Raw genomic sequence first — 24371 nt, 5'->3', positions numbered from 1 at the left:
TTTCTTCAAGAGTTAGTGAATCAAAAAGGAGCTAAAATCAGAGTTTATATCAAACTTAGATTCATCAGGTGGACACGTACTCAAAATAAATGCTAAATGTGGAAACCGACACTGTATGTTAGCAACAAGCTCGTTGCTCACAAGCAGCTAGAGAGCTAACGTGAGCTAACTTCCCTCAGGAGTTGGTGGAGACCAAAAAATAGAGCTAAAACTTTGATCATGGAGACAGAAACACGACTCCAAATAAATGCTGATGTTGCTTTATATCTCCTGGAGGTGTTAATGAGCAGCTGTTTGCCACATGAACATACAAAGTGGTTACCTACAGAGCTAAAGTGAAGCATTTTTTAAAAACCCGGCTACATGGTTGTGCGTGCCAGTGAATCCGAAATGTTCTTTTATAAGTCGACGTTTGAATGTCACATTGTCCGTGCTTCTCTAAATGAGAACACATGTGTTAGTAGTTGTAGTTAAATCAGTTTTTAATCTTCAGATCATGCTGTTTATTGGTGTATCATCCTGGACTAGTGAGTAGTTCAGTGTTTTTGTTAAATTGATACTGTATGTTCTAAGTTCTTCTTTTCTAGCTTTGTCCAAGTCACTCGGATGAAGCAGATGAAAATCCATGATCGTAAATTAGTAATTTGTTTTGCCATCAAGAGGCAACTTCTTCACTGTGGAATGCAGGATTATCCCTGCCATGGTCAGACGTCTGTCCCAGAGTTGTTTCAGTCCAGGGACCATGCAGCGGGTCTCTGGTGTCTTTGGGGGCCTCTGAGCTCAGGGTCTGCCAGACGTGGCGGTAGCAGAGGAAAAGCAGTCCGCTTATGAGCATCAGTATGGAGGCGACCATGCCCACTGCGATGGCTGATCCAAGTTGCTGCCTTACAGGAGCTTCAGGGAGGTGGAACTCAGGAGGAAAGTTGATGGTGTTGTTGTTCAGCACAGAGTTCATGTTCAACACCACCGGCACCAAGCAGAACGTCCCAGCCATCATGTAAAGAGTCCCTGCCACCACAAAGATTGGCCGTAGGTTCCTACGATCCTCCACAGAGAAGTAGGCCATCCTCATGCTCACCGCAGCACTGATGTTCCCTACCAGGCCGCAGATCATCGCCAGCATTATCAGCACCTGAGCCACGGGGATCTCAATAGGAACAAACGTGTCCGAGATGCTGATGCTCTGACAGTTCTCTAATTTGGGAAGGACATGGCTGTAGAAACACGCCCTCCAGATACCAACCCAGGCCACCCCTGAGGTGATGACAGACTCATTCGCAACGTGCCACAACCTCCACTCGTTCAGGCCGGCTGTGGCCATGATGAGGATCCACGCCAGGATCCCGGCGATCAGGCCGAAGAACTGCAAGTGAGCTGTGTGAGCGATGTACTTCATCCTGCCCGGTGTGACTGCTAACGCTCAAAGAGACTGATCGCTGACTCACGCATTGTTGAGTTCACACAGCGAGGCTGATCTCCATCACACCTGCTGAAAACACACATAAAAAACACTGTTAAAACAGCTTAAACTCAGAGGTTTTTCTTGGCATAGCCACTTTAATATTCTGGTATTTAATTCTGTACTTGTAAACATTGTAAATCATGAGAAACTTGGCATACGATAGGTAGACAGCTTCATACTTTAACATGTCTACGATGTGCTATGTGATACACCTCAGGTGAAACCTTTAAAAGGCCAGTTCACCAAAATGATCAAAGAAATATATTTTCTCACTTATCCACCTACTTCTAGTGTAAGCAGCCATGTTTCAGACAACCTCTTCACACATTTTGTCTCTTGATCTGTCACGATGAAGACCTCACTGTTTTCAGTGTATCTATGTTCTTTTAGAGAGGTTTTGCAATGAATAAGTAATGAACTGACCCTTTAAAGTATATTTAGCATATTGTCTGGAAATGCGAGGTATGAAAACAAAAGGTTATTGTTAGGCCCCCATTGACCCCCAAATAAAAACAACCAGCACTTCTATACTGTATTACAAACACATGGCCTACGTTCAGGGTGTCATTTAGGTCGAAGCAATTTGATTAAACACAACTTTTATTGTGAGCACATCGATTTTAAAACTACATTTTGACACTTTGGCTTCTCTACAATAGAGACACAAAATGAAGTATGATGACGCACAACTCATTTAGTTAACTTTAGTGATACACAGTGAATCTAAAGCTTTTGGGCTCTAGAGCCTGCTTTGCTTGGTTAAAAATAATTAGTATATTATATTAATACCTGTACTATAAAGGATTTGAAACTGCAGCATCAAAAATAATCTTATATACTCAGTTGATCATGAACTAGTGCAATATGTAGTAACATCTTTAACTCAACTTTTATGTAGCGCTGATTAATAACAGCTGAGGCAGCATGCAGTTAGATTTTTAGTACATACATCATCATATACTGTGACAACGAGGTTATTTTAAAGATCTGTCCCAAGATTAATTTGGCACAAGCTAGTAAGACAGAAAAGAGTGAGTGATCTGAATATCTGATATTTTACCTTTATTAGATAGAAGCAGCTGAAGAGTGACAGGAAAGTGTGGAGACTTTTATTTCACATTTAGTGCCACAATTTCAGTTTTTGAACCATTTATTTACCTCCACTTACTATGTTCCCATCACATTTCAGCCTGTAACCATGGATGTATGCATGCTACGTGCAGGACGTTGCAGGGTGATACTGAAACAAAATATTACAGGCTGTCATAGTTTAAATTCTTGTAGTATTGATGGTATAAATCTTTCTAGATTTATTTAATTAGATTATTAAAAGTTTAGATTTCAAGGGCTCCACTATGTACCACCACGAGTACTTCACTATCATGTATAATAACATCTACAAACACTTCTCTCTGAAATAACAAAGCATAAATCACGTTACATAACTTTAGTGAAGTTGATAACTTGTGCAATATGTGGAAACATCTGTAAGGCGATTCATAAATCATGTTTACGGTTAAGACCATGTGTGTACACACAGCACAGACTCCAGTGACAGGGGACCATGTGAGCATAACTACAAAATAAAACATCTACTCTCTCATCACGGCGTCCACATGAACGCTCTGTGGGTTATTTTTAAGCTTTGTCCCAGCTCACAAGACAGAACAGAGTGAGTGATCTGAATATCAGAGCTTAGACTCCGAGTTTCTACTACAAATACGATACGATGAGGAAAAAGCAATTACCTGAACAAGTTTTGGATTACACATCAAGACGTCAAAGATGAAAATTCAAATGCTGACAATCAGAATAAAACTCCTCGAGGCTGCAGCAGACGTGTTGAGAAAACTTAAAGTACAAGCAGTACTGTAGTTAATGATTGTCCATTTAAATCTGTGCAGTAAATCATAAAAACAACCCTGTGTTACATCTCGTCAGTCTACTGACCTTCATGCGTGTCACGTACCGATTTCTTCTACTCGTTAAACACCAAATCCGTCCACAGATGTCGTCTTCACCTCAGGAGAACCAATCTGAGTTAAAGTCTGCATTCTGCTTCGGGTTATGACAGACGAAGGCCGTCACACCTGACTGTTAAAATCATGTCATGTCAAAGTCTTTAGCTGCCACATTATCAGCAGAGAGGAAGGCGTGTTGAAGTTAATGAATGACGAGACACGACTGCGTGATTCCAGCAGACTCTTTATTTGATATAAAGGAGCACGGCTGATAAAGTGTTACGAGTCAGGCTGCAGCAGTGCATGAAGCGAAGTGTCAAACTAATATTCTGAAAACGTGCACGACAAAACATGTTCCAACGTTGGAACACTGAACATCGATCGTTACCGTCTGAAATTTAGATATTTGATAGATGATTTTAGTTCCATATTTGGTTGCAAAAATGAAAAACCTGAACATTTTTTTTTAGTGATGAAATTCAACTAGAAGTCAAGTAACAACTGTGGTAACTATGCATTCAACATCTGCACCGTGAATAACAAAACACAGTGAAGTAATAAGACAAAAAACAGAAACACTTGGTCAACTTATACGTGGCAACATCATAATAACCTAAACATGATTTCTTCTTCTTCTGGTTGTGACCAAATCAGAGCAGCGCTGACGGACACGACATGCAGAAGTGGATGAAAAGATCGGACAGTGTTCGTCATGTGTCGACGATGTGGGTGACTCCCCCAACCCAGGCACTTCAAATGTGGATTTGACTGGAGTTAAGTTGAATTCAGACAGGATCCGACGCAGGTTTGTGCTGAACGTAACGGCTGTAAAAATAACTTTATCCAGGTCGGAGCTCGCTCACTCTCATTCACTGTCTACGTCACTCGACACAAACCAAATTAACCTTCTTTGTGTCTCTATTTTGTAGCGAAAATTGAAAATTAGAAGGGTACATGAAATAACCAAAGCAAGAACACAACAGGTTAGTCCACGAATCCACCTGCATAGTCTCAGTTTAAGAGACATTTCAGGACGATTGTGGACGGTCTGACCGGTCTGATTGGCGGCTACAGAGTGACGTGGATTCAACTCAACCCTTTCCATCCCCATGGCCCGCAACGCCACAATCAAAACACACCATGCCCACTCAAATGAATGAAAAAAATCCAGCTGGATCCTGTCTGAATGTGCCCTTAAAGTCTGGATGTGAAGTGCTGCTCTTCTGTTTAGTGAAGCTGAACAAGTGCTCTTTGAAAATGACCAGTATCTGCACAGGTACATTCTCTAAACATGCCACCATCTTTAGTTTTCTTCAGTGAGGAAAGCAAGGGCAGAAAAATCTTAGTAAAAAAAAAAAAAAAAAAAAGGCCACTAGTAAAAAATATATAAATGTTAACAAAAAAACTTTTTGTGTTTCTTGAAATATTCGGCCAGATAGATTTGATGGATTACGTGAAAAAGGGGTTTGAGAAGTTAAACATAAAACATGATAAATACTCCTAGTTCGCTCACATCGTGTAGTGTGGCTGCTCAAATCAGTTGAAGATAAAATACTGTCCCCTCCTGCGCAGATTCAAAAGGCTACAATAAATTACTAAAAAAAACAAAAACAACAAACATAAAAACAAAAATGAGATACAGTGGTTGGTTGATGTCAGGAAAAAAAAAGCAGCATCTTTCACAAAGGGAGTTACTGATGGATGCTGTCGGTCCAGGTGGAGTAATGTCAGTCAAGTTGACACACATTCCTCATCTTTGTCTCCCTCTACTGGACACGAGGCTCAACTGCGACTCGGAGCAACGGCAAGTCTTAAATCATCAGTGTCTTCAAAAGACCAGCCTCTGCTCTATGGGCAGACTGTCCATCAGACATTTGAGCTGCTCCTCGCCCAGTTTGATTTTATCCTCGAGCTTGCGCTGCTCGATGATGAGCGCAGACTTCATCTTGACAAAGTGCTCGTAGTCCGTGAGGCTCTCCTCCGGCAGGTAGTTGCCCAGGATCTCGTAAACCAAGCGTTCCCGGCGGTCCAGGTTCTCCTTCAGCTCCTTCGCGTCCTCGTGCTGTCGGATCAGCAGCTTCCTCTTCTCGATCAACGTACGCTGCAGAAGGAAGAAACATATTAGAGTCTGAGAAGATGCACCAACCCTCTGTCAGATTTCTCAAGTTCACGTGTGCTCACCCTCTCCTCGGCTGTGGCATCCTCCTCCAGACTGTTGAGGGCGTTCTCCACTCTGGCCAGACGGCCGGACAGGGACAGCAGCAGGCTCACCACCTTGTCCAGGTCGCCGACAAACATCCTGAACTTGTCCAGCTCGTTGGGTTTGCAGACCTGCTGGACTCGGGCCTCCACCTCGTCTCCCAGAGCGTTGTTGTCGAGGACGTCCTCCTGAAGACTCTCCCGGGCCTCACGTAACACCTGAAGCTTCTTGCTGAGGCTGTCGATCAGCTCTTGCTGCAGAGACGAAAAGACACAAACCTCAGATGAAGCAGGCGTTTAAATCACCTCGCCGTGTAAAAGTATGAACGTGCCGTACCTTCTTGTTGGCCAGATCGATGTCCAGTTCGTCCTCGGAGTCTTCTTCCTCCTGCTCCTGCTCCTGCATGTCCTTCATCTTAATGAGGAGCTCAGCTTTGGGAGCAGATGTGCTGTAGTATGTGGAGCTGGTCACCATGGTGACAGCTGCTGCCATGCTGTCCTCCTTTTCCCTGAAACACAAGAAACAAACGACGTTTCTCACTCGCAGCAAACAATAACATCAGCAGGCCTCATGAAGAAACGTGTACAAACTCGTACTTTGATACAGTACAGTGGTTAATTTTTCATACAACTAAAGTGTCAGTAATTATTTGGTAAAGTTTGCATCCCTTCTACGAACATTTGTGGCACTTGATGAGCTGCAGAAACTCGATCTTTCAGCTTAATTTTGGTAACTGCTTCAATCATTTATCCTTTACTTGCAGCATTTATCACTTAGTCAATGCTTGATCTACTCTACAGTTGTTCCATTTATCCTCAGATGTATACGAGTACCCCGATTGGGAATCAGTGGTTTGATATCACCTATTTCACTCTTCTCGCAGCTCCTACCAGATCAGGGGTGTCCCTCTCTACCTTCAAAAACCCCCTGAAGACCTCCAGCTCTCCAGAGAATACCTCCTCTCCAACACTACCAACAACTGGACATGATAAATCTATCCCCCTCCGCCTCTCTCATATCCTTGACACACTGTACCTTGATTGTTTTTCTAAGTCACTATGGATAAAAGCTGAATGACTAAATGTAAATGTCAAGACGTCCTCACATTCATCTCCACGTCATACTGCGGTCATACTTTCAGTATTTCTCACGTTTGACACGTTGCTGCTTTGACTACACATCATTGTTTTGTTTCAGGTTATGGATTACTACTGACAGCGTTACATTTCTAAGAGTTAAAGCTTTGCGGAGTGAAATTCTTTGTTTTTACTTGAAAACCTTGTTTATCAATCTGGGGGCGCTAAAGCAAACCTCGCATAAAAAAAAAGAAAAAAGACTCGGGATAAAAATATGAAGATGTTCTTGGATCAGCTCCAGCGGCTTTTCTCGGATGCCCATAAAATATAATAAAAGTCATGTGTATGAATTAGTTTCACCGCAGGCGAACACAGATCACTACGTGTTAAAGAGATAATGACTTTACAGGCGTGCTCATGCGTGTCTGGTTTGTGCATATCAAACTACATCCTGCAGAGAGTAAATACAAACTCTACAGGTCAAACAAGGTGAGTCATGTTATGAACATCTGTGTGAGGCTGACCTTTCCTCAGCGGGCCGGGCGACCGCCTGTTTCGGCGGCAGCTTCCTGCGTTGGTGAGCTCCTTCCAACAGCTGCTCGCCCTGAGGGAAGATGCCCTCCATCAAGTCCATGGTGGTCTTCATCTTGCTCTGGTCCAGTATGTCAGCGAGCGATTTATCCTTCCCCATGATGTCTCTGGCCAGCTCCTCTCTCTTCTGATCCTCGGACAGTCGTGCCGTCCTGTTGCCGCCGGGCTCGTCCGGCTGCTGTTGCTGACTGTTGGCGTTGATGTGATCTCTAACGGTGCTCACGCTGTGCTGCAGAAACGGACAGTTCTCCTTCTCCGTGACTCCCTCCGAGTGGACGATCCTGATGGGCACTTTCTTCACAGCAGAAGTTTGGTTTTCCATCACATGCTCCATCCTGAAATATCAGAGAAAAGAGAGGATCTTACAAATAGAAGCTGAGCCACTGAGCAGGAGCAGGAGGAGGAGGAGGAGGAGGTGGAGGTGGAGAAAATCTCTTGTTGCAGTTCTTCCAGCCATATGCTGATTTAAAGTTTTACTGCATGATGGCAACTGAGATTTTTTCCATGGCCAGCACGCTGGAATATCCGAGACATCTGGACTCCTCCCACCACTTTGGTCTCTGCTCGCTGTGCTAACCCTACTGTACAGTCATAAGTTCACTACAGATGATATCAATTAGTTCTGGATCAAGAGGATGAATAAACAGCTTCTCATCGGAGGCATTCAGACTACATTTCACATTTTAGGCATTTAGCTAAATTATGCCTCGACCGCCGGCGGCTTTTAAAGAAATGTGGAGAATCCCTCTAATTTACTGCGGCTTGATAGCACTCACATGTTGATTCTACAAACACAGCGAGGCTCAATAAGCCCCTTTGTACGAGCGGCATAAAGGCACGACGGGCAGAGGAGGAGCTGCACATTTTTGAATAAAACAAGACAAAGTTTACCTGTTTGTGGCTTCATCCTGCAGAGAGACCGGCGGCTTGTCACTGAGTCTCTGTGGGGAAAACTGTGGAGATGGAGAGCGCTGCCCCTCCATGGTGGCGAGCCCTGAAGGTCTGTGGGTGGAAGCCGGGGGAGAGGAGGCCGGCTGAGGATTGGATGTTGATAGATGATGTACTGCCCCTTGTCCTTTGTCCACAAGTCCTTTGCCCTGCTCTGAATCTCCCTTTGCAGAGTGGGTGGGGACGAAGGCGGAGTTAGGGTCAGCGTTGGGAGAGCAGTGGGTGAAGATTTCGCTCTGGGAACCGGTGAATGTCTCGTGGGAGTCGACCTCTGGGCATCTGGGTGGGGGAGGCTTCTCCAGGGCAGAGGTCTTCCTCCTCGGGTTAGGCGGAGGCTCGGCGAGGCCGTGGTCCTCGGGCTGAGGAAGGGGAGACTCTGTGAGACTGCGAGAGGCCGACGTGGGTCTGTGGTTCACGGTGGCAGCAGCAGCTCTGTGTCTGCTGCTGTCAGGGTTGGCTCCTGTGATGGGCGGAGGGGTTGGCGCTGAGTAACGTTCAAACTCCACCACAGGCTTTTCTCTCACTTTACAGTCACCGGGGCCTCTGTCAGAGAACCTGAAGGAACACAATAGAAAGCTTTTAATTACACGCTGTGCAACAGCCAGGCGGCGTGGACTATCATCTGCAGCTCAATCAAATAACACACTGCGGCGGCAGAGGCCTTGTTCGTCTCTCCGGCAGCCACTATGATTATGCCAGCATGACAAGACACACGTCTCCCCTCTCTTCTTCTGCTAAAGCCTCCTCCCTGGTAACTGTTCAGCTGGCAGCCTGAGAAGGAATATTTCAGTTCCCACAAGTCAGCATAGGGGAATAAATAATCCTCCAGTGCAAAGAAGCTCGACCGGATCACTTTTTCCTGCCTGAATCACATTTACAGCTTTAACTCTTTGTAGGTAGAGAAGAGCTTTAAACTTCACAACAGGACACGGTGGAATCAGATCCACACTGTTTGCTTAAAACTGCGGTTTCATGCTCGCAGATTACATTTGCACGCATGCTTAGACGCAAATTTAATTACTCCGAGTGACATTAACACGTCAATCACGCAGCGTTGATTAAGAACAAAACTGTATTGACTCTTGCTGTCACAAGATACAGATACATACACTGACAGACAGACGCCACGGCTCAAACCTCACCAATTGAAAAGTCTTACAAGCCGCTACAAGTCGCCCAATGAACGGCCGCTGCTGCCGCTTACACCCTCCCCCGACCTCAGAGTGTGAGAAAGTGTTACCTCGTGGAGACATGAAACATGACGCCGGTGATATTACTGCAGTATCCGGGAGGAGGAATATGACTTAGCATGATGTAAGTGTTTAATCTGACACATATTTATAGAAGAAAAGATTGTTATTAAAATCCCCAAAATATCATTAATATTTGATGTGTGTATTTCAGGCTGAAGTAGTTTTTACAGCAGTTTTTGGAAAGCCGACATTTCTTGCTGTTAGCACTTCGAGTGTGAAATCAGTGCTGCCAATCATTGACCTATCTCAGGGTCTAATAACAATAACAACATTCTGGAAATTATTTAAATTTTTTGTTTGATTGTTTTTATTAAAACAACAGTGGAAACATACTGACCTTCTTAAAAGGTTAAAGCTCTCCAAAATATCATTAATATTTAATATGTATATTTCAGCTGAAGTAGTTTTATAAGATTTACTCGTGTAAAGTGTAAAAAAAATATAAATATATAATATTTTTACAGCAGTTTTTGGGAAGCTGACACTTGCAATAGGGTTAACCCTTTAAAAAGGCTTTAAAATGTTTACATAACACTTTGAATAGGAAAACGTAGCACTATCTTGTGGACAAATATAAAAATTAAAAATTGAAACGCTAGACGTCCAAATGAAATCTTAACATTAAAACGTGCATTCGTTTATTTCAGTATAAATGTGGGATGAAAAATGACTTTTTCCAATTGGATATTTTTTTCTCGTTAGGAACGAATGTGTCACTTTTCGTGTCGCTTAGCCATTTTAGACTAATTAAAAGGAACTGAGACAACAATTCTGGAAATGTTTTAATGACTGTCCTCTGACAAATTTGAGCTGTACTCATTCAACGTCCCTCGGATCTCTTGCCGTTAGCTAAACACGGTTAATTAAATACAATAATTGTAAAATAGATATCAAAGTACCGACTCACCCGATGTGACGTCTAACTGCTGTCACTTCCATAGCGGACTGAGACAGTGCGCTGTCTGCTGGCTCTTTGTGACTGAAGCCACCTGTTGGTGTCTCTTTACACTTGTATCAATAACTATCTGGGTGGAGCACGCCTCACTTAGATCATTTCCCCCCCGACTGTTCAATGACAATAACTTCCTCTGCGCCGTTGTTGTAAATACAAACGTGAGTGTCAGATGCTGTGGCTCCCACAATGAGGGTTGCTCACATGAGATACTTTACACCTGTGAATGAGTTTCACCTGTGAGGAAGTTTAGATAATTCATAAAGACTCCTGAATAACTGGTTTACAAACCGTGAAGTCATCCCGACCACGTCACGGCACATAGTTTAAGAATGATTCAAAGCAATCGGAGTAAAAGAGAATAATTAAAAATATATAATGTCTGGCAATCGTGCAGTTCCTCAAACGTCCACATGAGGCTGGCTCCAGAAGTGAGTCAGTCTCCATAAGTCCCCATGTTCAAATGTCCAACTTCACAGCAGAAATAAACATGTTTACAGCCTGGTACAAAAAACTGTTTTGGTCTCTGTAGCTAATCCCCACGTTCATGACAACTGTACTGAGGGTGAATTTATATAGAACTCACCTGTTCAGATTATATTAAGGCTTAAAGTTATGCAGTGCTGCCTTTAATAGACGGATTTCAGCAGCTGAGTGGTGGCAAACATTTTAAATAATTTAAGTGGTGACAGTTTTAGAATAAAAGAGAGCACATAAAAGAGGCGAGCAGGTACAACAGGTGACCTGATACGTTAACATTAAACAACAATATTGCACTGTTTTCACATGACAGGAGTTCATACGGGATCATCAAAGCATCACATGAAGTCATCGACAGTAACTGTAAACTCTACCCTGCCCATAAAACAAACATTCTCTAAGGAGGGAGGTTTAATCCGCCGCACACAGACTGCTTCAAAAACACAGACGCCTTCCAGGGTTAAAACACAATACCTGACAAAGTTAGAGTTAATATTTCAAACTTTTCTCATTCAAGTTATGATTGTAGGTTAGTCTGCATTTATCTAGGTAGCAGTGTTTATCTCCACGTTGATTCAGATATATTGTCTTTCATGCTCACTATCGCAGTTTAGCTTGTTCGCATGCCAACGGCTGTTGGTGCAAGTAACTTACTGATACTGGCGTTACATTAAAAACGGGTTATGGTTGGTAAATTCATCCTGAGAGAGTTGCATGTTTCCATAGCTCACTCAAAACCCACAAATTTGAACCTCATGGTGGCACTACAAGTCAAAAGCTCTTTATCTTCTGGCGTCATGACAATTCATCTAATACTTGTCGAGATATTTCAGTCCGGACACATGGACAGACGTTGACATTGCCGTCTATAGAGCCATGCTGGCTAGAAAACCTGATTATGCAAAGCAACAGATCTAATTGATGATAAATTCATGCCTTCGGGCCGGGGCCCCCTGGAACACTCCCTCGCCGTCACGCAGACGGGGTCAGATGCCTTTGCAGACAGCAGTGAGGAGACGACCAAATGACACAAAGCACAGCCAGAGAGACGACATATGTTGTCACAGCTGCACCGAGGCAGCGCCGCTGGTGCGCCATGGCAGATTATAAAGCCTTCACTGTTCCTCTACGGGCTACTGTACGGCCCTCTGTCACTGATAAAGCTCAGGAGTAGACACACAATGACACTTCACACGAAATATGCTGATAACTGGTAATTCATTATTCATTAGTGTGCCAGCATTCAGCTATACTAGTTCACGCCCTCTGAGGTCACTTGAGATTATATATTATCATATTTTTTTTACTTTTGTATATTGCACTAAATACGGAGACATACAGTAGTGAGAGATATGAAGTGCAAAGTACTCACCCTGTGGCAGTGTTGAGCGGTTCAGCAGGTTTGCTCTCCGTGTGGGAATATTTGGTCTCAGACTTTCTTGCAGGAACTTGAATCTTCTGTAAATAAAGTTAAACAAACACAACGTCTATTATGCAAAACCGTTCCCAAGTCCTTACGTTACGTTCTTCTTCTTTTGTTAATTATTCCAGCCAAGCCATGTTGCAGCTTCCTGGATTTTCCAATAGTGAAAATCAGTAGGTTGATGCCCCCTCTCTTATTCTTAAGCTGAGGGTGTGTCATATGAACAAACATGGATTAATATTTGACTTGGTCTTTCCTTTGTTCCTTTCACTTCAGTCAGTAATGTTTGTCTTAATGAGATGTGAAGCCACCCTAGTGGGCGGCTTGACAGTGTTGCAACATTTAAGTAGATAAAACAAAAGTTAGTCTCAGTTTTTTTTGGTTATTTAAATGTTTCTCTGAGGTTGGCATGGTGAAGTGTAGTTGGCAGCCAGTTACGGCAGCTCTGAACATTTCTTTGTTTTTTGAAGAACCAATCACCTTCCATGTTATACAGACTCTCTCTCAGTTAGCATACTCTCTGTAGAAAGACTGGAGATCCATGCTGAAATGAGGTGGAGACAGTAGAGCTCAGTCTAATGTTGAAATCGGACCAAACCGCCTGGGTTGTAATTACAACAGCTGCTGGTTTGGGGGCGGTATTACCCAAAAAACCCAGCTCATCGATTGGCTTTCTGATCTTTGGTTCGCTGGATAGTCCGTTTGCTTTCCTACTGTGAGCGAAACGCACAACGGTTCGCTTGCAAGCAGATTTTCAGGTGGACCAGAGTTCGCTTGTTTGGTCCACACCAGAGTTCAGATGTGCCTGAACATAACTACGACCCTGAAGAAGTCTCAGTCGGTCCTAACTGACCTTAGTCACCTCCCTAAACTCTGATTTTCAGTCAGGTAACCGTGTAGAGAGTGTATCGAGTCTATGCCTCACCTGTCCGTAGATGTCAGCTGAAGGAGATGATCGGGATCTCTCGTGCAAACAGGTAGTCTTGGTTCTCTCCTCCGGTCCTGGATCCAGGATGTTATCAGCTGACCGGTACCGCCCGGTGGCTCTTGTTTCTGTTTTCTGTATATTCCACTTTGCCTCATACTCCGCGAAGGTGCCCAGTCTTTGCTGGTCGAGGATGGACTGCTTGTGTGCAGCGTCTTCTCTGCTCCGGGTGCCTTTTATTGCATCCTCGGTTTTGGTGGTCGTGGCGAGACTTCTTGCTTTGGTCTCCGTCTGGGTTTCAGTGTAGCTGTAAGCTGGTTCCTCGCTTTCTTTAAACAGCTTCTGCTGGTCTAAAGAGGAGCTTGCATTTTCTTCATTCACGCCAACCTCGTGGATTTTGTCTGGTTCAGAGAAAGACCTGACCTTCTTCTCTGCTGGAAAACGCTTTCGACCACCGATCCGAGTAACTTGACCACTGACAGGTCCTGATTTACTCCTCACAGACTCCGAGACAGTTGGCAGAGGGGTAATGTCTTTACGGGTCAGCGCTGAGGATGGGTAGTTAGGTAAGGCCTCGGCCGCGGGATTCTCAAGTAAGACAGGCTCTAGGTCTTTCCTCCTGAAAGACGTCGCCTTGAGCACCCTTGCTTGTGCTTCCCTCAGGTTACCTTTGTAGGTGTTGGTGAAGGAGCCGTCCGCTGAGGTCGGGGTGGTGTTTTCATTGGTCGACTTCCAGATTTCCTGATCGCCTTCGGTCTCACCCTCTGTACCAGGAAGAGCAGCTGCGCTCTTACTTTTCTGCAGCTTAGCTTTCCTCATCTGGATTTCATTCCTTAACGTCGTGGCAAACCGGTCACTGCGTCGCATCTGCTTGCTTTCGAGCGACTCCTCAGAGTTTAGGCCTCTTGCCTCTTGTCCTGCGGCATCCATGGATAGAGAGTGAAGCATCGGGTTCGCCTGCGGGCAGATCTTGTTGCTTGCTTGGCTGTGATGTCTGACGTCTTGGGGTAGAAGTTGAATCGGCATAGACCTCCGCTGGTCAGACTGTCTGCTTGAAGGATAACTCACAAACTCTTTATTTTGCGTGTTGTGTCCTCGCTGGCTTCCCTTGTCGTCACAGCTGGACTTAGACAGAGAGGTTTCTAGTACAGTAGTAACTTGGTGCTTGTTGTATCCGTTACTGTCTTTAATGTGTGAGGAGTGTTGGGGCAGGTGATACTTCACTTTGGTGACAGTCTGTGGGCTCGGAGAGTTCTCCTGGGCCAGGTCTACGCCTGCGACGCTCTTCCTGTCCTCCGGTGGCTGACACGTTGTGACACAGTAGTATCGGCTTTGTCCGCTGCTGTCGGTGTTTTGGTCGGCGGTTGTGTTCGACAGGGAGGTGCTTAAATTCCTTCTCTGGTTCTGGTGTGCAGAACCGTTAGTAGGCAGTTCCTGCATGCTACAATAGTAGCCGCCAACATTCTGTGGCTTTGGTACGGATGTAGCCCAGGGCTGAGAATAAAAAGTGCTTTTGTCACTATGGTGTCTCTGATGGTAGGGCTGGCCTTGTCGGACGTCACTGCTGGACAGCGAGTACTGCTTGTTTGAGTTGAACTGATTTGATTTATCGGACGAAGAGTAGAAAGCGTCGCCGTCGTTCTTCGGGGAAATGTTGTGGCTACGCCGATGTGATTCAGGTCCTTCGGGGTGAGCTATAACCAGCCCTCTTTCGTGTACCTTAGTTGCAGCAAAGCTGTCGCTGCGTGTAGGTGGAGGAGGAGGCGGAGGAGACGGGGAAGTGGTCTTCTTTTTTTCTGGGACATGCCAAACAGGTCCAGCGCTGCTTCTACTTGAAGTGGAATGGCGAGAGCCAGCAAAGTCCTCAGGCTGTGGAGCCTCACAGCCTGGCATCTGGAAGTACGCCACCCTGTCGTCCTGTCTGACGCCCTCAATCAGACTCTGGCTGTTCCTGCCATTGTTGTGTTTTCCTCCGGCATCCCACTGATTGAATTTGTAGAGCATGTTCTCCGTCGAGGCAGCGTTGCTCTTTGAGAGGGTGTAGTCCGGTGTGCCAGAGCTGGTGGAGAAGGAGCTGTAGGCCGAGTCTCTTTTCCCTCCACTGAGATGCTCCATGCTGTTGTTGGACTTGGCAGGCGACAGCTGACCGGCCGGGTACTGATGTGAAACATGCTCTAGACTGTCCATGCTGCCGAGAGAGCTGAACTGGTCGGACGCTCTGCGCAGGTTCGTCTGCTCCCAGCCAGAGGAGAGGTCAGTCGAGGACGAGCTGGAGGTCAAAGCAAAGTATGAAAATACAAATATCACATCAGGTCGTTCACCTAAAGACTGCTGTTGTTAATCAAGTTATGAACTGTGGTATATAATTCTGCACGGTGGATTCATGGTAGTCACTTATAGATCCAATTAATTTTCAATGTTTTGGCCACAACATTAGCAAAGACAGTTTAAGGCTGCATTCAGACATCATCTGCAGGGTTGTGTGGTGGTGAGTGTGTGTATTGCCGTGAAACAATCAAGAGATAACTTTTTATTTAGCCGATTAGCCGGTGCTCGCTCACTCTCATTCACCGTCTATGTCGCTCAACCACAACTACTGGAAACTTCTGTGTGTCGCTATTTTGCAGCGAGCCAGACTCAGATTTAGAAGCTGGGTACATTAAATAAACAAAGCCAGAGCACAACAGGTAGAGTGTCAGAGTTTAGTCCATGAATCCACCTGGATAGTCTCAGTTTCAGAGACATTTCAGGCTGACTGTGGAGGTTTGACCGTCTGATCAGCGGCTGCAGCGTGGCATTGTGTTTTCGGACTACTCCAACTCAAAGAAATGGAAAAACGTTGGATGTCTGAATGCACCTGTAGGCCTATCAAATGCAAATTCTATGTGTATATAAACATATGGAAAACCAAAAAAATATATATTTTTATTAGGTTTTTAGCAGACAGAACTGTTTAATTGAACAAAAAGAAGAAATCTGTAGCTGAACAACCCAGGATCAAAAGAGGTACCTTGCATCATATCTGGTTTGCCAGACTGGCGTGGGTGGAGACTGCGTTTTGGCAGTCTCTGATTGGCTTTCGTTGAACTTGGTGGAGTGCCAGGAGTGAGGCCTGCTTATGGGCTCATTCCTCCTGCAGAGAGAGGGCAAAAAAACACAGGCTGGATTAGAGACCGGCCTCTTATGGAAAACAGTATGTTCCTGCAAATACCGCTGTAGTGCAACTCAACAAATAAACTTGTTTCAGTGCTTCTATAATCGAGGCAACACTTTTGATTTATTCAAACATTTAGATGGAAACTGTTTTTGAATCTAAGTCTGTTTAATCAACAACAGTTGTCATGCGTGTGAAACATACCCTTTAAAGCGATTCTTTCTGAATTGCATGTCAGGAAAAGGTGGACAAAACATTTAATTTAATTTCCTCGTCGATACAGACACAAAAACATACACGTGGAGAGTGCTTTGCATGCGGTACAAATGGGATACATCTAAATGACATGAACCACAAGAGATATGCCAACGAGTAATAAACCATGGTGTGAGGAGTGACGATGATATTACTGGACAAATGATTAACACGATCATGAGCACAGGGAGTGAAACAGAGAAAAGGGAATAGGTACTACTTTGATTACGATGACTGGACCGTACCTCATTGAACTTCGCAAAATCTTCGTGAGAAAGCTTCTCGCCACATGCACGTCATTCTCTGAGGGCATTTTCTGAGTTACAATATCCACCATTTTCATATTCCTGGGCAGCAACGGGAGGGGAGGAACACACACACACACAAACACACACAATTGACAGGACAAAGACCACCTGAGTTTGAGTTTGTGCACTGCAGAAAACCCTGAGCACTGAGGAGGTCTCTCTGATCCAAGGACAGTAATGTGCAGTCTACAGGAGTGTAAATGTCAGCTGGTACACGGTGTTACAGCCCCCTCTACTGGTCTATCTAACATCACACAGTCAATGAAGTTAAACATGAGAAAACACCGTTTATGTCAAACAATTCAAGACTGCTGTCCCAATGCTGCTCCACAAATAGACTAAAAAACTCACAGAGGACAAACTGACACTGATTACTGATGGACACTGTTACTGTACTAAATGCAGCAACTTTTATTCATTGTCTGCAGCCTAACTTTACTGTATATGGTCTCTATTTCTTATTTCTTTAAAAACTTTATTTCTATTTTTTACTTTTCAAGTTTCAGGGTAATTTGTCATGGGTAAGTTAACACGAGGTCAGCTCAGCATTAAGAGCACTAAAACAGTGTAACAGCACTACACGTAAGAATAAAAATAAGCCGGAGAGTAAAATACTATAATATAACATTTTAGGTACAAAAGAACAATATAGAAATATAAAATATACTAAAATAAAATATATAAATGTTCTAACAGGTATAATCATGTATTGAAGTGATACTTTATATGCACAGTGTTGTTTTAAACAAAGTGTAAACAGGAGTTTTTTGTCTTTTATAAAGATCTTAACACACGTTTAATTTATTTGCACATGTTTAATTTAAATTCTGATTTAGGTTACAGGTTGACTTTAACATGCATTTACTATGTTTTCATGTATGTAGCATAGATTAATTTGAGTGCATGTTTTAATTTCCCTCGAGATCAATAAAGTATCTGTCGATCTATAGACACAGTTTTAATTTCTCTCATCTGAACAGTAATGTAGCTGCTCAGACTTTGCCATATGGTCCCAGGGGGGGAACATAAGCCCAGCATGGGGCAGGGCGGTGGGGGCTTAACAGAATAGAGGATCTCTTACACAATCAGATCAGCCACATCACCCCTCAATCCAAGCTGTCGTCTACCGTCGACGGGGCTCAAAACTTCAGCATCATGTGACAGTGATGTTAGTGTAGCTGCACGTGTGCGATTCTTAAATTTGGGGAGGCTTGAACTGAAAACAGGTGTATCAAAATGAGTCCATAAACTAAGAAAAACACAATCTAACACTTTGAAAACATTTGCTTAGGTGGCTGGTTTTACTGGGAGGGAGCTGCGAATCTTTGGTGTTATACTGGTCAAGAATTTTAGACAAAGCTTTGCTCTCATTGGACTTAAGACTTGCCCTACAAGAGCCATGAGGTCAAGAGGTCCCGTCCCCTCAGTCACCTTGTCTTAAAAGCCTTCAATGATTTGATGACAAGAGGTCCAAACAACAGCTTCCTTCAGATGGAGAGCTGAAAACAAACTGCAGGGTGAAAAACTTAAATTTGCACCTTGCGCTACAATTTTACAGATTATCACAGAGATTTATTTAAGCTTAACAAAGTTGGATGATTCGTTATCATCACAAAATGACTCGTGGATTAGACTCGTGGAAGTTAAGGCGTGTTCAGAGGACAAAGAGAAGCCAACATGGAGCTCGGTCTTCCTCGTCTCCTCACAGTCCGTGTTTCTAGGGCACGAGCAGCTAGCCACACATGGCGCCTGCTATTGGTATGCAAATGAGGCTGGTTTTATTAGGCCTATCGTCAGGGCTACAGCTGGGCCGGCACAGATATGCTAGGAAAGTGAATTAGTTGGCTGGAAATGGGGGGCAGGGTGATCAGTTTTGAAGCCCCCTCGTCTCACTTCGAATGTATCCGGTACCAACCAGTCCAGATTCGAACAACTCACGTGTACAAATTTAACTTAAACTTCAGGACGTTTAATTAATGACACTTTATTCACAGATGATTCTGTTTTATCTTTAAGCCCTCAAAGATTAATTTGGTTTGTAAAAGCTAAGCTGATCGTGGCTTAACCTAAATGATGGGGTGACCTCATACAACACTGATAAGACAAGAACAATCAGAACAATAACAGAGTATTAGGGTCATAAAACCAAGCAAGGAAGGAGCTCCAACATGTCTCTGACGTATAACAAGACAAAAGGCTGAAACTGTGGCACAGAAGTCAAAGTGTAAAGCACAAAAAAACGTGATGAAAAACTATAAAATAATGTTCGTTTTGACTCACCAAACATCTAGATGACGGAACAAGGAGTGTGTAATCCGAAAGCTAGTACAATTATATTAAACTGGAGCTCAGTTTGGACCAGTCGCACCAGTTGCGTGCTGGTCAGGCACCACATTCCTCAGACACTTCAAAAGACAAGCCAAAATAAAAGAGACGCGCGGCGAGCGGGCCGCTGAGCATCATCGCACCAAGTCCAACCACTGATACCCCCAAACACACACCAACAGAAACATTCAACACAGAGTATCCATGATTAAAAACTTCTCTGGGCTGAGTTAGTTTACACCGAGGGCAGATTTGCTTCAGGATTACGGGGGTTTTACCCCTAAAGAGGGGGTGGAAGGAGCTGAAGAGAAGAAGAAGAAGGAGGAGGAGGAGGGCTATTGTCACAGCCAGTCCCCTTGGAGTATTCCCCTACCTTGCCTCGTCTCATTGGCTCCAAGGGGGCTAATATGCTAATGATAGGATGAAATGCCGGACTCTTCTCTTCCCATCTCCCCTCTTGTGTGTGTGCGACGGACATGCATTTCTACCATTACTATGGCAACAGGTTGCTCTTTAGGGTGGAAAGGGCAGCAGGTTTCCTGAAAGGCTCGGGGTAATGAGCACTGCAACTGCCCAAGCAGCAACACAGCAACACAGCAACACAATTTACGTGACTGCAGCACGTTATGTTGCACTTGTACTTGTTTTTACAACATTCATGCTCATGTGTGTGGTCCTAATAGGCACTTTAATCAACGTTTGTGTCGATGTTAGCCAGCTGGATAAGTTTCAACGGCTGTTCTTTGGCAAGATGGTCCGAAAAATTACAAAAATGCTTCCTATTTGTTGAAACCTACACAAAAATGGAAAAAAAATAACATTTCTTCCTTTCAAACTTGCTTTGAGATGTTGTTTCTTGTCAACTACACAGGATGGATTCTCACGTTTTCCAATGACTTCCACGATAAAAAGCTCAAACATAACCACTCATCTTAGGATCTGGTTCTGTTTAGGACATAATTAACTATATAGCAGCTGCTGTGCTGTTTGAATTAAGTGGCACATGAAGGACTTTAATTTCCAAATAGTACCAAAATAAAATGTTGTCTGCAACATCTTTCTTATGTAAAACTGAATATTTGCCACTTGGCATTGTCATAATAATCCAGAATACTGTTGTCATTTTAACTTTACAGCTGTACAGATTATAGTTGTCTCAACATTGATAACAACAGCAGTGTAAATGGAGATAAAATACTAACAGACAGGTGTTTTTCTTCTTAGAATGTGGTATGACCCTTTGTAATGCTAGTTATATGGTTACTTCTTTGCAAGATTACTTACACTATGGTCACTTTACACTACAATACTCTTTATATATCATGCCACACTTATCCTCAGTACTTATCTGTTTTTGAAGGTTGATTACTTTATTGTGGTCATTGTGTAGTTTAGATATCTCTGTCTGTTTAATTTCTGTCTGTTTATTGTGTCTCCTTTATTTTGGCCTCCTCTACTTTTGTTTCTATATCTTGCTGCTGTCACAAGTGAATTTCCCCGTGGTGGGATGAATAAAGTATATCTAATCTAATCTAAGCGGTAACATCCGTGGCTGTGAAGTACCAAAAACTGCAGTTCCTCAAACGTCCACCTGAGACTGGTTACAGAACGAGTCAGTCTCCATAAGTCCATAAGTTGAGAGTGTGGACACTTTGACTGACAGGTAGTTACAATTACAGGTGGCTTGTTTGAGCACTACGGCTCCATTTTTTTACTTTATTTAACTTTAACAGCTGGACCTATTATAGTCATCACAACATAGACATCCTTAATTATGTAAATGGGCAAAAACACTAATGCTTGAGTGACAAACAAGTGCTTTTCTTATTAAAATGTGGTCTTGCAGACCAGAAAGAGGTCTTGTCGACAAGGAAGAAGATTAGCAAAGCTGATAGGAAGGCAATTAAATTTACATTGATCAATTGTAGCATAGATTCGAAACAAGACACTAGTTTAACAAATTCCTCTCGCATTAAATATATCTAACACGTTTGGATTTGACATGGTGTGACATTCAATGAGTGGCTTGGACAGTTGGATGCTTTAACTGTTGGACAACATCTGGCAAACTGAAGTACAGCGTCACGTACAGTACAGGGCAGTAAAATGCTGAGGTTGTATCCACCCAGCCTGCACTTTGCAGGTGAGCCGGTGGATTCCAGTCGGTCCCTGAGGGTCTGACAAAGGCCCTCTTCAGCAGACCCTACAATCAAACCAGTCATGTTTCGGGTGAGAGAGGTGAACCGTGAGCAGCGTGTAATGACCAGCACATTCCTGGGCTGAGTGGCATACCAGCTGTCAAGTCATCGGCTGTCTGTCTGCGCTGACCCACGAACCCAGAAACACCTGGAAACCTTTCGTCTGTGGGGTGAGGGTCTGAACAACATCACCGTAACAAAGTCCTGCACATCCTGTGTCTTGAACAGCATCCATGTTCAAGTTCATGGGCGAATCAGTGTCTCACAGAGCTGCTATAAATTCACCAACAACCTGTCGATTACTTAAAGTGGCGGTGTCAAACTCATTTTCACCTCAGCATTGTGGTGCCGGGTTGTAACGGTAAGACTATAAATGCAACTCTTGGATTTGATTAAAATCTTCCCCATTAAGCTTGTGACATCTACTTCAATGACTCTCTGTCAACTCACTTTGGCAACGGGACAAACCAAAGAGAAAACAAAGGGCGCAATTAAGACAGGGCCACAATGAACCCTCTAAACAATGATTTCCTCAGCTGAGGCTCAAAACAATTTTAAGAAATCTACTTACGACAAGAATTCAGTGTGCGGCATTCCAAACATACTACGTAGGCTTATTCAGGAAAAACAAAGACCGGTAAATGTAAGCTACTGCCTGAATGCTCGCACTGTAAGTTTCAAAATCTGGCACTTCTGTAACAATGCCAGAAGGGGGAAACCAAACGCCACGACACACCTCGAGCTTCACGCTGTAAAGTTTAATGATTCACTCTGCTGTTGGTCGCATGCACAGAAAATACCTCGAGGGAAGGCAAACCAGACCACGGGGGTCCTGATGAGGAATTAAAACCAATATGCACTCAATTAGAGAGCTAGACACAATAAGGCAACATGGGAGAGTTGCTGGTGTTTCAAATTATCTGAATTATAGTTACACTGGTCAACATGTGTTGTCTTGATCTCAGTAAACGAGCTTTCAGGACGAAGGCTGTCCATAAACTGTTCAGTGACATGTTACTAACAACAACTCGACTTAAAAGTTGCCACATTTAAACAAATTGCAGCTTTTGGATTCACTACACTGAGCGACAAACAGAGTTGTAGTCAAGACCAACTGAACTGAGACAAAGTCTTGACCAAGACCAAGACCAGATCGTATATAAACAGAGATCCATGCTGAAGTGAGGAGAAGAAGACGGGGATGCAGAGCTGGATCTAGAGACAGTACAAACTACATGTGCTGTCTGTTATCTTGGAGAACGTAAGATCTCTCTGCAATAAGATGGAGGACGGCTGCTGAGTATTTTTCTGATCCACCTTGTATATTGTATGCGGCTATAACCAGTAAATTTCCCGGCTGTGAGATCAATAAAGTCTTATCCTTAGGTAGCTAATATTCACGGAAATTCTTTGGGCGATGACAATGAGTCACCTCGTTAAGCGCTGTCTTTAAGTATTTACAAATCTCTGTGTTTTTTTTGGAAACTGTTTTGCAGATGAATTAATTTTAATCCAGTAGATTTGTCTGATGTCTCCTCCCAGACGGTTAACAAATAAATCTCTGCACTTGTGGTCTTGAAATTAAATCCAGAGTCCTCTTTGGCTGAGATCAAGATGAGACCTTTAAAAAAAAAGTGTTCTTGAGAATGGTCTCAAGACCAAGACCAATCTCGAGTACTACAACACTGGTGAGCGAAGCACAACAATAGCAACACAATGTGTCGACAATTACAGTGTTTGAAAGTAAGCAGTAGTTAGTGTTGGCAGGCGTTAAACAAATTTAGCATAAGACGTGCAATTTAACTTTCGCTCACACCCTGCTTTTGTTTTTGAAGTTTGACAAAAGTGACATTTAAAATGCAAAAATATCTGCAGACTCTGACAAGTGGAGACACGGAGCAGAGCACGGTAGTTTTGTCGAGGCATGTGCAAAGACGACAAGATGCTTTCCCACAGATAACCACACCTATCTGCTCTCTGTGCGGAGTGTGTGACACCGCCACTCCTCCTTCCCCTCGTCCTAATGACGTTATTGTACAGCCAACAATCTCACATTAGTCACCGCATGCAAAATAAATCAAGCTGCTCCCTTGTGCTGTCTGTAAAGAGACCACACCTGTAGAGGGAAGCAGGTTCTGACAGCTTCCTGATCCTCGTTCAGGCACAGATTAAGCCGCAGTCAAACATAGGGACTTTCTATACAACGTGTACACTGCAGCTGGAGAACGAGAAACTGGAGTGCAGTTGAAGCTTTGGGTTTTTCTGTAATGAAGCACCGTCATTGCTGTATGCTAAATCAGACACAGGCTTGTTATTGTGGCCCTGTGAAATGACTGACTGGAGATGCTATTTGAGACAAACTGAGTCCTTCAGCATAGACGAGCAGAAGGAAGAGAGAGTCCCACAGGACTGAAAGATGAACAATAGGACCCAGATCCTTTAGTCCTGCTTTAATCTATCCAGTGTTTACTTCCCTTTCCCCCATTTTAAAGTCCTGTATTTTCAGCCAGCTATAGTAACAGAGCTAATAGAAGTAACAGATTGTCTCAAACAGCATCTCAAGTCAGCCATTTTCCTTTAAAATGAACTACAGCTCACTTCAGCGTGAGTTTTGTCACTCCTGCCATAGCAGCCGTGTTGTAGTAAAGACGTCATGACCAAGACTGTTGTGTTCTGTTTATCTACACTCATTGATATGAATGGGGCGGACAACATATTGGGTACATCTGTTGGCGTCACTATGAATTGAAGCCTAGTGAGTGGCAGTGCCTAAAAACTGCAATTCCTCAAATGTCCACTTGACGCTGGCTACAGAATGAGTCTTCATAAGTCCCCATGTTCAAATGTCCAACAACAGCAG

At 43.7% G+C, this 24371-nt stretch overlaps 2 protein-coding genes across 3 annotated transcripts in view; both read right to left on the bottom strand.

Moving 5' to 3' along the window:
* Positions 1-59: 59 nt before the first annotated feature.
* On the bottom strand, positions 60-1737 carry cldn34a (claudin 34a). Its single transcript, XM_010742532.3, has one exon. The coding sequence runs from the start codon at positions 1394-1396 to the stop codon at positions 656-658; it is 741 nt and encodes a 246-aa protein (XP_010740834.2). The 5' UTR covers positions 1397-1737; the 3' UTR covers positions 60-655.
* Positions 1738-3647: 1910 nt separating this feature from the next.
* The window catches only part of shroom2a (shroom family member 2a), a 36481-nt gene continuing 15757 nt past the window's right edge, over positions 3648-24371 (bottom strand). The window contains exons 1-9 of one of the 2 annotated variants that reach the window (XM_010742534.3): positions 16926-17388; positions 16282-16404; positions 13272-15540; positions 12296-12381; positions 8182-8793; positions 7224-7625; positions 5960-6131; positions 5605-5877; positions 3648-5524 (exon numbers count right to left, since the gene is read on the bottom strand). In XM_010742534.3, the coding sequence (XP_010740836.3) occupies positions 5252-5524; positions 5605-5877; positions 5960-6131; positions 7224-7625; positions 8182-8793; positions 12296-12381; positions 13272-15540; positions 16282-16404; positions 16926-17023 (4308 nt within the window). In that variant the 5' untranslated portion in view covers positions 17024-17388 and the 3' untranslated portion in view covers positions 3648-5251. Of the gene's footprint in view, positions 5525-5604; positions 5878-5959; positions 6132-7223; positions 7626-8181; positions 8794-12295; positions 12382-13271; positions 15541-16281; positions 16405-16925; positions 17389-24371 lie in introns of those variants that run through there. The other variant, XM_027290043.1, reaches the window with a different exon arrangement.

This window comes from Larimichthys crocea, chromosome XVII, assembly GCF_000972845.2.
Source record: "Larimichthys crocea isolate SSNF chromosome XVII, L_crocea_2.0, whole genome shotgun sequence".
Lineage (NCBI taxonomy): Eukaryota > Metazoa > Chordata > Actinopteri > Sciaenidae > Larimichthys > Larimichthys crocea.
Note: the sequence above shows the minus strand (reverse complement) of the source record. Positions and strands in the feature narration are given on the sequence as shown.